The 15,386-nt window shown below is 57.1% G+C and overlaps 1 protein-coding gene across 1 annotated transcript in view; it reads left to right on the top strand.

Annotated features, from left to right (window-relative positions):
- The window catches only part of LOC308256646 (uncharacterized protein), a gene marked incomplete at both ends in the record, with an annotated part of 46,343 nt that overhangs the window by 15,718 nt on the left and 15,239 nt on the right, over positions 1 to 15,386 (top strand). The window contains 8 exons of the mRNA XM_080684940.1: positions 480 to 563; positions 3,765 to 3,905; positions 4,333 to 4,451; positions 5,158 to 5,239; positions 5,551 to 5,685; positions 11,090 to 11,236; positions 11,879 to 12,005; positions 14,054 to 14,190. Of these exons, the coding sequence (XP_080541066.1) occupies positions 480 to 563; positions 3,765 to 3,905; positions 4,333 to 4,451; positions 5,158 to 5,239; positions 5,551 to 5,685; positions 11,090 to 11,236; positions 11,879 to 12,005; positions 14,054 to 14,190 (972 nt within the window). The remainder of the gene's footprint in view (positions 1 to 479; positions 564 to 3,764; positions 3,906 to 4,332; positions 4,452 to 5,157; positions 5,240 to 5,550; positions 5,686 to 11,089; positions 11,237 to 11,878; positions 12,006 to 14,053; positions 14,191 to 15,386) is intronic.

The following is a 15,386-nucleotide window of genomic DNA, read 5'->3' as shown; positions in this document are numbered from 1 at the left end:
CCCTGATTTTGGAAAAAACTTCCATGGGCACAGGGCCGCACTTGATTCTTCATGTATTATCTCTGGCTGCTTGCACAGCACAATGGCAGAGCTGAGACTAAATGGCCCGCAGAGTCTGAGATGTTCCTACCATCCGGCCCTTTGACGATGAAGGTTGTCACCCCTGGTGCTCTTGACCTTATCTGGTTTAAGAGTCACTGGAGCTTGTTTAACGTGCAGATTTCTGTGCTTCACCCCTAGCGTTTTCATCCTGATGGGCTTTTTGAAAACAGGTACCCCTGGTGATTCCTCAGTGGGTGGTCAGAGCAACTTCTCGAGAAAACTCAGTCTAAGGGACAGTAGGGAGGAAAGATTCTGGGTTATAAAGGAGAGAGCCAGGGACTGGTGGGCAGTTCATTTGGAAACTATTTCTGTGGCTGTGCTGGGCCCAGGTTGCCTCACTTGCAGAATGCTTTTATTAACATGCATTACCTCCGCAGTGTGACAGGAAAGGGGAGTTTCTTGACAAAATCCAACAGCTGGACATTGAGACTCAGATCAGGATCCTGGCCCATATCCCGGAGGTAGGTGTGTGGCTGGCTTTGTGGGGCTTAGCCGTGGACCCCCACTCCGGTGGCAACCAGGAGGCAGGCTCTCACCACCAAGGGAAAGTTTAAAGACTACATCACCCATTAGTAGTTTTCCTAATTTGAGGTTTCACACACCAGACGTATTGAACCTTTTTGGAAAGGTAGTCATCAGCAAGCTAAAATAAAATGGGGGTAAAAATGTAAAAAAATTTTTAAAACATCTCAATCAAGTCTCCATTTGCCTCCTGTTCTTGCCTACTATGGAGCCAGACTGGTTTTAAGTACTGTCAAGGGGTTTGGGCTCAGAGTTTGATTTGCCCTGAAAATGTGTTCTGGCCCATGTGGCTCTGCTTCCCATGGCTGATCTTCCCGGGGAAAGGGTCTCCGTTACTGTCAGGGACGTGGCAGAGACACAGGCTGCCGAGTCCTAGAAAGGCTGTCGCTATAGACTCGGCCCTGGGGTGGGGGTGGGAGGACTCTGCACTGAGGGCAGCCCCTCTGCCATGGACCTTGGTAGAGGTGGTCACATCAGAGAAGTGGTTTCCCTGGAAACCTGGCCTGTGGGGCAGCCACCGACCTGAAAGTGTATTTCCCTGACATCCTTCCCCCTGCCTCTAGAAGAAGCCTTGTATGATTAGGTGTCTTTGGAGATGTGGCTCAGCCTTCAGTCTGCTTGGACAGATGAGATAAAGGCATGAAAAAGACATGAGCAGGAGCACCTAGGAGCAGGTGTGGGGCTGGCAGGGGCCGCTGAACACAGTGCCCTAAGCCGGCACCAGGGACAGGCTGGGCTGATGGGCACCCAGCCCCAGGCACCATGGGTGGTGGGTGCTGAGTCAGCACTGGAGTAGGAGAGGGAAGCCACTGGTCGCAGTCAGGAGAAGTCAGCTTTGTCCTAAGTAGGCTCAGCCATTTGTGACAGTGAGCGGCCACCTGGTAGCCCGAGGACCATTCTGCTTTTGTTAAATCCTCACCCAAGGATATTTTCCCATTGATTTTTAGAGAGAGAAGAAGAGAGGAAAGACTAAGAGAAAAATCAATGTGAGAGAAACAAGTGGATTGGTTGCCTCCTGTGCGCTTCCTGACTAGGGCCTGGCCAGGGAGGACTAGGTACATGCCCTTAACCGGAATTGAGCCTGGGACCCTTCATTCCCCAGGCTGACGCTCTATCCACTAAAGGAAACTGGCTAGGGCCATTCTGCCTTTTAATTTTCCTTGTGTGTCCTTGTGTTTTGAACATGAATGTATCCGCGGACTAGGTCTTTGCTACTCACTGTCTTCCCTGCTCAGACAGCAGAATATTTAAAATAACAAGCGGGGAGGATGCAAGGCAGCCTGAGTGATTATCACATTCAGGGCTGGCCCTGGGGACGGGGCTTCAGAATTATTGGGTGCCGGGCCCCACAAAACACCCACCGAGTCAGAGGAGCAACACAAGCCTTCAATTAAAGCTGCCCCTGTGGCCCAGCCAGTGTGGTTCAGTGGTTGAGTGTGCACCCATGAATTAAGAGGTCACGGTTCGATTCCTGATCAGGGCACATGCTGGGTTGTTGGCTTGATCCCCAGTAGGGAGTGTAGGAGGCAGCCAATCAGTGTTTCTCTCTCATCAAGTTTTCCATTTCTCACCTTCTCCCTTCCTCTCTGGAATCAATAAAAACATATTTTAAAGAAATAAAATATAACATTTTTTAAAAAGCTGCTCATGTGACTGCTGTGCGGCTGGGTTGCGTCCCAGGATCCCCTCCAGACATCAGAGGCCTTTCCCAAGCACTGGGTGGGGGGAGCAGGCCTAGAGCCCAACCTCGGAGCCCCACATCCCTGCCTTTCTGGTGCCGCGTACCACGGGCTGAGATTTCTCCGAATTCTCTGAGACCCGCTGAATCCCAACGTTTCCTTTGTGAGGTGGGAAAGGTGAGGAAGTGGATATCAATTGATCCTGAAAGGCCCCATTTTCTTGTTGTGGGTTTTGTGTTTTTTTGGGGTTTTTTTAATCCTCACCCAAGAATATTTTTTCATTGCTTTTTAGAAAGAATGGAAAGGAAGCAGGAGGAGGGGAGTGGGAGTGGGGAGAGAGAAAGACATTGAGGTGAGGGAGCCACATTGACTGGTTGCCTCCCGCATGGCACCGGGATCAAACCACTAACTGAGGTATGTGCTCTTAACTGGGAATTTAGCCCGAGACCCTTCGTTCTCCAGGATGGTGGCTAACCACTGAGTGAAACCAGCCAAGCAGGGTTTTTGAGGTGCTCTCCCCCTCCATTTTCCCCTCTGGGAAATGTAAGACCTTTGTTGGTGCACCTCACTCAGTGGATTGCCATTTGTTTCCCCTCTTGAGGCCTGAGTGCACTAACACTCACCTTCCCACACTGAGAAGACACGGACTGGAAACAGACCTTCTGCCTCCTCGGGCTGGTCTGGGGGCTCAGGTTGAGAAGGTGAGGTCAGGCCCTAGATGGTTTGGCTCAGTGGTTAGAGTGTTGGACTGCAGACCAAAGGGTTGCAGGTTTGATTCCCCGTCAAGGGCCTGTCCCTGGGTTGAAGAAGGTGATGTTGGCAATTGGAGAAGAGGCTGCCCAGCGAGGATGAGGCTGGGGCCTGCGCTCACACCTGGCGAAAAGGGGAAACCAGGTGGGCCGGTGTGGCCTGTGGGGAGGAGATACAGGCTCACCTGAAAAGTGTTTTGGGTTATGAAATGTTTCCTCAAAAAGTAACATAAGATTGTCATGGACCCAGCATTCTGACAGAAACGTTCTAATGTGTTGCCATCTTCGCATTAGATTCTATTTTAAGAAATAAGATGCTATCCCTCCTCACCCTCCCCTCCCAAGGCTCACCTTCTTTGTGTGATACATGGATGGTGCGCGACTGAAATCCCCGGGGACAGTTAGGGAGCTCCCACACTGTGAGAATTGCTGTCTGGTGTGAAGTCAGTGTCCTCCTTGAACTAGTGTGACAGCAGCAGTGGTGTGTGAATAAAGAGCTCGTCTGCAGAGTGTGGCTGTGCTTGCTGAGGCACCTGCCCGCCCCCCACAGACACGTAGTGGCTGAGGGTTCATAATGTCAGTGAAGTGGGTCAGCAGTGGGAGAGGTGGCCTAGGTCCCAGGGGGCGTGTCCTTGTGAGGTGGGTGCTCTCTGGGACCCCACAGCTGCTCCCTGCCCGGCCTCCGCAGCACCGTGCCCCTGTGTGCCCCCAGGTGACCCACGACCAGGAGAGCCTGTTTGACCTGCAGAAGTTGCAGGTCCCAGACATGGCCCTGGAGGAGCTGCAGTCCCTCTCGAGGAACATGGCGTTTCACCTCAGGAGGCTCGTGGATGAGCGAGACAGTTGCAGGGAGGTGTGTTTGCTGGTGGCCCAGCAGCTGGGGGACAGGTGGGGAGGGGTTTGGGCCTGGGCCCCTAGTTATGGGCCTGGCTCCTCATCCTAACTTCCTCTCAAGCGGGCACACTGCCTGTCCTCCTGGTCCATTTTCCTTGGGGGCAGGGCGAGGGCACTTTCCCTGCAGGGCTCAGTCCCTTCCCAGACACCTGCGTGAGGACAGAAGTTGAGCAGCTTGGGGGTCCTGCTCCGTTCACTGGGCCCTGCTGTCCCAGTAAATGTATCCTCGCGTTTTAATAACTCCCCCACCTTTCTCCTGCCTCCCTCCTGGCATGGCATCTTCTCTTTTACTTCCGTCTTTTGGTCATCCTTCAGCAAGTTGTAGTGCGGGCACTGTGCCAGGCACAGGAGCAAGCCGGTGAGATCCCTCTATCTGCCCTCTGTAGCTGATCGTGACCCTGAACCTGGAGCGGGACACCAGCAGCCGCCCCAGCGAGGACACGCAGCACCTGGCCGTGGAGCTGGCGGACACCAAGGCCAGGCTGCGCGCCGTCAGGCAGGAGCTGTGAGTCCCCTAGTGACCCCATTCTTTCTGCCCTTGTGCCCTGTGTCACCACACCTGCTAGCACATGTGGTTCAGTGCCACGCGGGGCAGCAAACGGGGGCGCTCTCACAGGTGCCGGGAGTGACTGAGCTCTGCTTTGAGCTGGGTCCCTGTTGGGCCCTGGGTAGCCCGCTCCCTGTCTTCCCTTCCCAGGGCCTGCACAGCAGGGTTCTGCTGGGCCTTTAGGGCTCCTGCCAGTCCAGACATGGCAGACACAGAGCAGCAGCCTGCTGCTCACCCTCGGGCCCAGTGTGGGTGCTCTTGGCTGGAGGGAGGATGTGTCTCTCCTGTCCCGTCTGGTGGGCCTGCTCCCCCTTTCCTGATGCAGGTGATGGCACCATGCCCGGTATCTCGGGAGCTGCCCAGCTTCACCTCCCCTCCAGTGGGCCTCGCTGCCTGCCTGGCTGTGGAGGGCACAGTGGCTCCGGGGACACCTTCCCTGTCCCGCACCCTCAGAGGAAAGCTCAGGTCTGTGGTTGTTCTGAGAGCAGGCATTGAAAACTTAAAGCTCACCTTGGAGTCAGGAGCATTTTTGCAGCCCCGCGTGCAGACGCCCTCCTCATGCCCAGAAGCCAGGTCCCTCTCCTTCCCGGCTGGGGTCTCCCAGGTGGTGGGTTTTCCAGGTCCTTCTGAGGAAACCCTCACCACGTCCTCCCATCGCCCCCAGGGAGGAGAAGACGGAGCAGCTGGCGGACACCAGGCATGAGGTGGACCAGCTGCTGCTGGAGCTGCAGGAGGCCCAGCGCGAAGTGAGCGGGAGGCCTGTCCTGCGGGGGTGGCTGGGGGGCTAGGGTGCCCCAGTCACCGTGGCCCCAGGTCCAGGAATGTGACCTGGAGCCTCGCTCCTTCCCGCTCAAAGCAGCACTGCCTGAGAGCCAGTTGTCCTGGGAGCTGCTGTGGGGGGACATGCTTCAGTGACAGCATGTGGGGCCCCCACTCAGGGGCCTGCACATGGACCAGCCTGGCCGCCCCTGCCTTCTGCTGGGGCTGCAGGGACTTGGGCCTTCCCCAGCCCCGAGGGTGCCCTGAGCCAGGTCCCCTGCCTTTGCCCACCTCCCAGAACATGGAGCTGGCGGCCAGCGCCCAGTCTGCTCGTGCCGCCCTGTCTGAGCTGGACTCCCTGAGGGAGAAAGCGAGCCGCGTGGAGAGGCTGGAGAGGGAGGCGATGGGCCTCAGGCAGGCAGCCCGCATGAAGGTGAGCCCAGCCGGGGCAGGCGGCCCTCGGGCATTTGTGTCCTGGGAGAGGGAAGAGGGCCTGCCATGGCTCCCCAGCTGGCCCTCTCCCTGCACAGCAGCCCGTCTGCGCGACCCCTGTGCTCCCGGTGTCAGTGGAAGGAGCAGGGTTGGGAATGTGGTTGAGGGGCCCTCATTCTTTTAGGGCTTTTCCTTCTCCTCCATGCCAGAGTGATGACTTTCTAGTCACTAATCTTTTTTTTTTTTTTTTTTAAGACTCCTTGTAGTTTCTGTGGGTAAATCTTGCCAGAACTGTTTCCTCATCTATAAAACAGAGATAACTGTACTAGTCTGTGAGGTTTATACAATGAAAGAGTTAAATTCCTGATATTTGGGCAAGTCCCATATTAAGCTCTTTGTGTTATGGCTACTGGGATCCTGAGGTTATGGGTGTCAGGGCTGAGGGGGTATGGAGACCAAGACTCGGGCCGGGTCACTGAAGCTCTGAGCACACTCCCGACTGCCTTACGTGAGCAGCAGGTTCGGGACCCTCTCTTCCAGGCTTGTTGCTTCCTCTGGCCTAATCAGGGCGTGGCTGTTCCCCCAGGAATGTTGGTGGCTCCCTGCTCTACCCCCTGGGGAGAAGGCGCCCTGGGTGCTGTGCCAAAGCAGCCTGGCCCAGGCAGGGGTGGGGTGGGAGGCCAGCTCTCGGCTTAGTCCTGGAAATGGTCCCCTGGCCCTGCTGGTGATGAAGGGCATCCATCTGCAGCACGGACAGGTGTGGGGCACGGGCACCCTCACTCACTGGAAATGCCACAGGTGGGAGGGCTGTGGAAGGTCATGTGCAAGCTTCCCCAGGCTGCCGCCTCCGCAGCCTCCTGCACACGGGGGACCTAAGGCAGCCCCCACATCTCAGCCGACACTCTGCCCCGTGGATGGGGGTGGGTTTTAGGGCTCAGTCTCTGTCTCGGGTCTTTTCCAGACCTGTCCAAGCAGCCTCACTCAGTCATGAAGACACAGTGACTAAAGGCCTGTGTGGCGCCAAGCCCAGCGCCAGGAGCAGGGGATCTAGCACAAAGCAAGACTGGCTCCCTGCACCCGGGAGCTTCTGGGCTTTTGCAGGGTTTCACATGGGAACCCCTTTTCTATGTTCTCAAGGTGCGTGCCTCTGGATAACAGCAGCAACCTTTTTAATATCCTATATAATAAAAGCCTATTGTCCCCTTGGGCAATCATTGGACCAGGAGTTCAACAGGGAGAGCAGGAGTTTGACCGCTCTCTATGACGTATGCTGACCACCATGGGGGCGGCAGCACGGAACATTGTGGGCATTGCCCATGCGCTGCGACCTCTCGCTGGCCACCTGGGAGCGGGGATGACAGGGATGGAGGTGTGTTAAGAATGTGGGGTGTCCACCCAACTTGTTCTCACTCCCCCTGCTATCCTCCCCCGGGACACCAGGGCTCGAGTGCCAGGGAAGCCCCTGTGCTCAGGTGCTGGGCGCTCACCAGGAGCCCGCCCCATACCCACAAGGCCTCTTTCAGGTGAGTCGGGCCGCAGCAGCCACCAGGACCCCAGGGGCTGGTCAGGCTCCCCATGGGTTAGCGCAGTTGCCGGTCTGCGAGGCCGGCCAGGAGAGAACCCGCAAACCCCAGCTTTCGGGTGGTGCCACTGGGCAGCCCAGAGGCCCACGCTGCTCCAGGCCAGCCGTGTCCGGCCGTGCTCACCGCATCTCACGTGGGGACTCAGGCATCGTGACTCAGGTGCGGGGGCGGGGGTGTCACGCAGGGGCTGGGGGCTCAGCTATGTCCTGCCCTTCCATGCCAGGTGCTCGCACTTTGATCGCCAGCCAGGCCTAGGATCGCACCCAGCAGGAATTTCATGCACCGGGCCTGTAGTCGATTAATAATTTTGCTGTGAAACTAGTAATGCCTTAAACTTGGCATTAGTACAAGAATTACAAGAGAAACAGCGTGGTCCGTGGAGGCCAGGCCACATAGAGGATGAGTCACACTGTTCTCCGAGGCCCGTGCGCCGGGGCTCAGGGAGCAGCGAGCACAGTGCTCGCATCCGCAGGCTTACATGGCAGTGGTTCCAACAGCCCTGCAGGCTGTGCGCAGGCCTCCTTCAGCCCTGCTGGGCCAGGTTTCCTGGGTGCAGCTCGAGCCCCTGAGGGCAGGGGCAGGGTCCTGTCCGACCGCATGCCTGGGGCTGGCACGCACAAGGCACTTGGAAGTGACCCCACAAGTCACGTAAAAACCCATCTCTCGGCATGAAAAGACTGCAGCCTGGGGAGAAGGTTGGGGGTGGGGGGACGTGAGGGGGAAAATCAGAGGTTTTCTCTTTCAGAACGGTGACAGTGTCGGGTGTGATGGGCAGCGGAGCAGAGAGCCAAGCACGACTGTCATGGGGACACCCATCAGGCGGGGGGCCCTCCTATGGGTACAGGGGGAGCCACACATGGCCTGGATGCCCTCCCAGAGAGCCCGTCCAGTGTCACCACTGAGAGACACATAAAAGGGAGAGGGTGGCCATGCACGACTGTCCCCAGGACGCACGAGCCCTGGCGTCCCTTGGGATGGTAGCAGGGGGAGTGAGAACCAGTTGGGTGGACACCCCGCATTCTTAACACACCTCCGTCCCTGTCACCCCGCTCTCAGGTAGCCAGCGAGCGGTCGCAGCGCATGGGCAATGCCCACAATGTTCCGTGCTGCCGCCCCCATGGTGGTCAGCATACGTCATAGCGAGCGGTCAAACTCCTGGGAGGAAAGGCGTTCAGGGTGGGGACAAGGTTAATTTTGGGAAGAATTATATGGAGCACAAATGTCCTTGTTTTGTTTTTACACTTCTGGCAGCGTCTGTGTGGCTCCTAGTCTTGTTTACATAAGGGTTAAAGCCACAACCCGAGGAGAGAGACCTGGGCGGCCCTAGGCACAGTGGGAAGTGGGGGTGCACCAAGTGGTCCTTGACTTCCCACTTCAAACACTCATCCTACCTGTGCTGCCAGGGCCCAGGTCGAGGACAGAGGCAGAGAGAGACAGTGCCTGGAAGGTGCCTCTGGTCCCTTGCTTTGTCCTTGGTTGAAACTCCCCACACCGGAGGGCAGCCATGCGGGTGCCATGAGCGTCCTGAGCAGGTCAGGGCCAGCTGGGCCTGTCTCTGCGCCTCCGAGAGGGATGGCACTTAGCTTCCTGGGCAGGGCTTGCTCTGAGAGGCGGAGGCTTGGCAGGCGCAGTCCCAGCTCTCGCTCCACTTGCTGGGAGTGGGGCAAGCCTTGTCCCGTCCAGCACAGGAGTGGTGGTCCCGGTGCCTCTGAGCCCCTCGTGCCCTGGCACCGTGTGGCATCGATAGCAACACGTTTCTAGTGAGCTTATCCTGGGGAGTTCTGTCCACAGATCCGGTCATGCAGGGAGGGGCAGGGCGGGTGGTGGCAAGGCAGGTAGGAGCTGGGTTTAAGATCGGCCTCGGGTCTGGTGGTCTCACACTCTCTGCCTGCTCCAGGCCCAGCCTTTGCCACTGTAGAACTTGGGCACAGCTTCTTGCCTTCTGGTCTCTCACTTCTACGGTGGTGGGCTGTGCAATGCAGGTTTAGATGTTTCTGCTGCCTAATACCTGGGGCACATGGGAATAGTAGCTATAAATCATATAGGTCACGCTGTACTCTGCTTCTGGACACTTGCCCATCCCAGCCTGTCCCCAGGTCCTTCAGGGCTCAACTCACATGGCACCTCTGATTCCCCCTCATGGCGTGATTCCGCTGACAAGTGTCTTTGAACACTTCTGGGAGCCCCATGGGAACAGAAGTGCATAGTCCTGCCCTGCAGAACTAGCCTTGGGGTGGGGGACAGGCCAGCTCTGGGTTGCCTCATAGTAGGCACTCTGGGTGCCCCAGCATCTGACTCAGTGGGTGGGACAGAGTGGAGTTGAAGTCCTTCTCAGAGGGGGCTCTTCTGGCTGGGTTTTGAAGGCTGTGTAGGAATTGGTTGTAAGGATGAAGGCGCAGGCTGTGCTAAGGGAGCTCAGGGCCTGAGAGGATGGTGATACTGGCGAGGACTGGTGGGTAGACCGGCTGGAACACTAGATGAGAATGCTGGGGGCAGTGGCCAGAGAGCGAGAGTTGGGCCTTCTTCCTGCTTGAAGCCACTCCATGTGCTCTGGCTCACATCGCTGATAGTGGTCGGCGCTCCTTACCCGCACGGGCTCCTTAAGGATGGGGTGCAGGCTGCTGAGGGCAGTGGAGAGACAGGTCTGGAGCTCTCCAGCCAGAGTTCAAGCCCAGCTTCACCCCTGGCTGGCTTTGTGACTTGGGGCTCATTCCTTAATTGACCCAAGTCAGCCTTTTCATGTGTAGGAAGGGACTGTCCCTGCCTCCCTCTGGGGGCTGCTGTGAAGAGTGAATGTGCAGAGAGCACCGAGTGCAGGGCCGGGGTCAGGCAGAGAGGGGGCAGCCAGGAGAAGCCAGAGTCAGTGACCACACCCTTCCCGCTGCCAGGCTTTGACCAGAACCGTGTCCACTGGCGGTAGGTGCACCGTTTCCCCTCTACCGAGAACCCGGGGTCCTGGCCTGTGCGCGGAAATGAACACGTGAGGGATAAGCAGGAGCTACTGGCCCATGCCCAGATGTTAGAACCCATGAGTGGGGCAAGCCTTGGAAAACTGCTCCCTGAGAAAAACAGACACGTCCCCATGTATGGGTGCTCGCAAACTCTGAGGGCATTCAGGGGAGACTCAGCCCCCTAAGACACTGAGTTGTGATGGGAGGGCTCCGGGGGGCGGGAGCAGGGATGAGGGGAATGAGCTGAACGGCTCCCCTGTGTGTGCTGGGCACTGGGTCAGGAGTAAGTGCAGTGGACCTATGAGGGCCCAGCCATTGCGTTCCACACTCAGCATGTGCCTGACACACAGAGGCCCATAGTACTTGTTTGTTGTGTCTTACAGACCCCTCATTTCCAGGAAACTGCTGAGAGTAGGTGTGTGAAATGATCAAATAGAAACTGCATATTGAACAAAAGCTCATCTGAATTTTGTTTTAGTCCCAGATCAGTGGAGTGAACTGTTGCATTGAGAGGCCTAGACTCAGCCCTGAACCCCAGGACTGACTCTCAGCCCCACCCCTTCCTTGTTAAGGAGTGGGGCTCAGCCAAGTCCCACACCTGTCAGCAGGTGCACTCGTCCAACCACCCGAGGCTGTACGTGTCAGACGCTCTCACAGAGTTCCCTCCTGAATTTAAATGGTGTCTTGCTTCGGGGATTTTCCATCTGGCCTGGCCTCGTGGACAAGGGCAGGGGCTCAAAAGCGGAGACAGAACTTCCCGCGGCAGCAGAGTCATCCCTAGGTTGTTGGTTTGGGTCCAGGTGCCTGGAAGAGCTGTCGTCATGACCAGGGCCTTAACCTGATGGCTCTCGTGTGTGTTCTTGCTGACCAGGAGCTGAATGAAGACAATTACACTTCAATGGACACCAAGGGCCTTGTCCAGGAGCAGCTGAATGTTGCTCGGTCCCGGTTCCATAAGCTGTACGAGCTTGAGGAGGAGAACGTTCAGCTGAAATCAAAGCTGCGCCACCTACAGTTGGTAGGACAGGCTGTTGTCGCCACGTGTAACACAGAGAGGGGCAGTTTCAGGTTCATGTTGTGCCCTTCTCTGATGTTCAGCTATTGGGTTGGGGCTGCTGCCTACACAGTGACCCGCTGACAGCGGAGCGTCGCTTGCTAAGCTCAGTGGCTTGAGTGGGCACCACTTAAGGCTCCCAACACAGAGAGGGCCTGATACTGTGTTGCTTTCCCGTGAGGATGGATGAATGTGGGCATCTGTTGCAAAAAGGGTCTCTGCTGGCGTTTATGGTGTGGGTTGAACTGTGCTGTGTGAGTCCCTATGGCCTTTCCAAGGCATTAGGCCTGCTAAGGGGCCACAGAGCTGCCACCATCATAGCACTTGATTTAAAGCCCTGTGCTGTACGTCACTTTGTTCAGACACCGCTCAGAGACCTAGGGTGTCTTCATCCCCTAGGTCACTGGGTCAACATACCTTCTAGTGGTTGTAAGTCTCACAGCTGGGCTGTGTGTTGGGGTCATTTCTGTGTGGCTGTGTTTTTGAAGTGAGCAGGGCATGGAGGCCCTTCATCCTGGGGGAATGAGGGCAGATGCACGGGGGCTGGGGGCTGTCCAGAGCGTGTCCCAGGCCGCATCCTCACCCCCCTCCCCCTTTCTGCACTAGGCCTGGGACACAGAGAAGAAACGCCTTGAGGAGCTGCGGGAAGAGAACATGGCCCTTGAGGTGGCACAGGGGCAGAGTTTGGAGGAGTCTGCCCGCCTGCGCTGGGAGCTGGAGCAGCTGTCAAAGGGTAGGCAGCAGCCCCTGGTGCCTGGGAGCCAGCCTGGCCGAGGCTTCTCCCTCACCCAGGGAGCTGAGCCCTTGGCTCTGAATCGTATGTGTCAGCCCATCCTCAGCCCAAGTAAATAGGGTTTTATTCAAGGGCCATTTGGAACTGTTTCATTGCAATTCTCCCAAGAACATGAAGGGCCTGGCAGCCTTGAAGTCAGGACATGAAATGCAAAGGAAGTGTTGCCAGATTTATCAGTTCCCATTCGGCCAGGCCCAGGAGCTTCCAGATGACAGCACGCTGACACCGGGAGGGTGTTTCAGATCTCTCCCTGGAGCACTGGAAGCTCTGGATGCAGGAGACGTCGCCAGTGGTCACTAACCCCCATTATAGTTGTCCCCGGGGCATGGTTTCCTTAGTTGCTTTCATAATCGGGCAGATGGGTGTAGTCTGCTCTCCTTCTTCCTGGACAGGGGCTGCTCAGGGGCTGCTGTTCAGGAGACCCAGGCCTCTTCCTCTCCCTCTGGCATTGGCCCCCTCCCAGCCCCCAGAGGAGGTGTGGGATTGGCCAGGGAAGGTGTGTGGGTCAGCTGGCAGTGCAGCAGGAGTCTCAGCACCCAGCAAACAACAAGCCAGTTCCCGTGTCCAACAATCGCACACGTGCACCTGAGAGTGCAGGTGAAGGCTAGCTTAGAGCTCTGCAGAGCCAGGAGGGCCTGTGGCTGGTTTGGGGAGGGGCTGCTTTTCAATTCTGAGCAACACTACTCAGCGTCATGGAAAGGCTGTTGAAAACCAGATGCTCAGTGTAGCCTGTGAGCCCTTTCAGGTCAGTGACTGACTCCTTCTTGGTGTTCCCAACTCCTACTGCTTAGCTGGCAGCTCACGAACAAAGCGTGAATGCGCTTTGGTGTGGTTGGTATGGTGGCTTCTTGAGTAGGAAAGGCCTGGTTTAAAGTCCTGGCTCCTCCACTTGTTAGCCAAGCGACCTCTCCTAAACCTCAGTTTTCTTATCTGCAAGATGGGGGTAATGAAGCTGCCTCTCAGGATTGCTATGGGTATCTTGTGAGGAGACAGTGAAGCGTTAGGCTATGCCTGGCCTACGGGGCACCAACAAAGGATGGCTGTTCTTATCGCCCTTGTTTTATCCAAAGAGACCCACTGCTCTGCTTCTTGGGGTGCTCATGAGCAGCCCTATTCGCGGTACAGTGCGATAAGGCTCACAGGGCTGACTGTGTGGTCCTGGAGGGACAGCTGAGGGAACAACCCTGACCCCTCATGCATTCATGTTTCCTCCTGAACAAGCCCCGGAACTTACTCAAAGTCACGCACCTGCTGGTGGCAGGGAGGGGCCGAGAACTCCAATTCTTCTCAGGTGTCTGCTCCCTTTTCTGTTCCGCATTCAAGCTGTTTCAAAGCCACGGAGGACATTGCCTTTTTCTGGCTTTACCCTATGTTTTCATCTCGCTTAGAATTTTTAAAGCAATTTGGATACACTGTCCGATTCTTTTTCAATGCAATTGTGAAAGTACAAAATGAAATCTCTGTCTGAAGGACCTTACCCAGAGATGGCGAGTACTGGGCTTATGCGCCCCATAGCCTCTTCCACCCGCAGACATGCGGGTCAATGATCGTGTCCCCCCTACACACTGGGCTGTACCACCCGGACTCCCCCCACTCTGAGGCTGGCACAGAGAGCGCACTCTCTTTGCCATCTCTGTTCCTCTCTGAAATCCTTGACTTGACCGTCAGGTTATAACTTTATAAAAAGTGGTGCCAGCTGTTCCACCATCTTGAACTTTTGCATTGGCTTCTCCACCGTCACTTGCTTTCTTCTTAAGCTCTGGCTGCTTCCCTAGCAAACCCAGCTGAGCCAGCAGAGGGCCTTTAACCGCCCAAGGAGCCCTCAGATGCACACAGCAACAGCACCCTGGGAAAAAGGGAGGGCATCCAGCTGACCATCCAGGCCCCCCAAACCTAGGGTTCAGGGTGATGGCCGTCTTGGGGCCGGGGGCAGAGAGCAGAAGCTGAGGCCCCTGGACTCTGGGCTCTGACTCCACTTTGCTCTCCAGCCTCCAGCTGCTTCCTGAAGCTGGACCAAGAGGAGCAGAGCCTCCAGGGCACCATGCGGGACGCCTTGCTGGCCGTGCGGAAGAGCAACCTCCATCTCGCGAAGCTTCAGAAGGGGAACCAGCAGCTCGGCAAGCAGGTACCCGTGGGTGCTGTCCGGAACCTAGGGGCATGGAAGTGGCCAGGGGGAGCACCCAGGGGTCGGTGAGCATGCGCAACTGGGGGAAAGGCAGTGTCCGGTGCAGCCACCGTTATGGGAGGGGGACAGGAGTCCTCCTGGAGAGGCGTCACGAGGCAGCATGAGGTGCCCTGCCGCAGTGAGACCGCACCCGATGGACCTCTGTGTGCCTCGCTGCCTTCACCTGTGAAATGGGTTAACGATGTACCACCCCTAGTAGGTGTGGTGAGGATGGTGTGAGTCAGTGCAGGTAAAGGGTCCAGCTCGTGGTAAGTGCCTAAGGAAAGAGGAGCAGCACCCTGTTAGGAAGCACCGGGCCGGCCCGGGAGGGAAGTGGCGATGGAAGACATGCTCCTGTGTGGAGGACACGGGTGCGCCGTTTCAGGGCATGGCTGCTGGTGACACGAGCGCAGTGCTCACTCTCCTTTCGGTCGAGGGGATGAGGAAGAAGAGAAGGCTGGACTGCACTGCCTTTCTGGACAACCCAGGCCTTCCCAGTAGTGCAGTAGGACAGACATCTGGGAGGACAGACAGGCTCATCAGCCAGGTTCATCCTGCAGTTACCAGGACCCCATTCACGTGGCCAGAAGGGCCCTGAGGGGCTAGCAACAGCCTCCCTGTGCAGGTCATTCTGGGTCAGAGGCCTCAGTACACGTAGCCACCGCGGGTGACACAGCTGCATCTTGGGCTCTGAGCCCACCTTGACTGGTGGCTGGATTCTGGATGAGGGAGGTGCAAGGGCCCTCTTGCTGTCTGACTGCCTGGCAGGACTGATGCTTTCAGGTGTCTGGGTGTCTGTCCCGACCTGCCCAGGGGTCCTGCGAGCGTCATTCGCTGAGGCTGCCCCATCAATGGCAGGGACATGGGCTGCAGACCGGAGACCTGAGTCCCGCTGGTCACAGCTCTGCTGGAACTTAATCTCTGGGTGAGGCTTGGGACCCCCCTCCTCCTGTGAAGTGGTTTCTCCAGGCCTCTCATGGGACGTCCGAGGTTCGGTGACTCACGCTCTCGTTGTTTGAGGCCCCATGTGTCCTGTCTGTGGGCCAGGGGGAAGCCCTCCTCACACCGTGTCTCTCCGCGCATCATAGCTCAGGGAAGCCCCCAGACAGTCTGGGCGTTACGTTCACGTGGGCCGGGCACGGGGAATGTCTCTAGAT

The sequence above is a fragment of the Plecotus auritus genome (genome assembly GCF_963455305.1).
Source record: "Plecotus auritus genome assembly, chromosome: 8".
Taxonomy (NCBI): domain Eukaryota; kingdom Metazoa; phylum Chordata; class Mammalia; order Chiroptera; family Vespertilionidae; genus Plecotus; species Plecotus auritus.
This window is presented reverse-complemented; position numbering and strand designations above follow the sequence as displayed.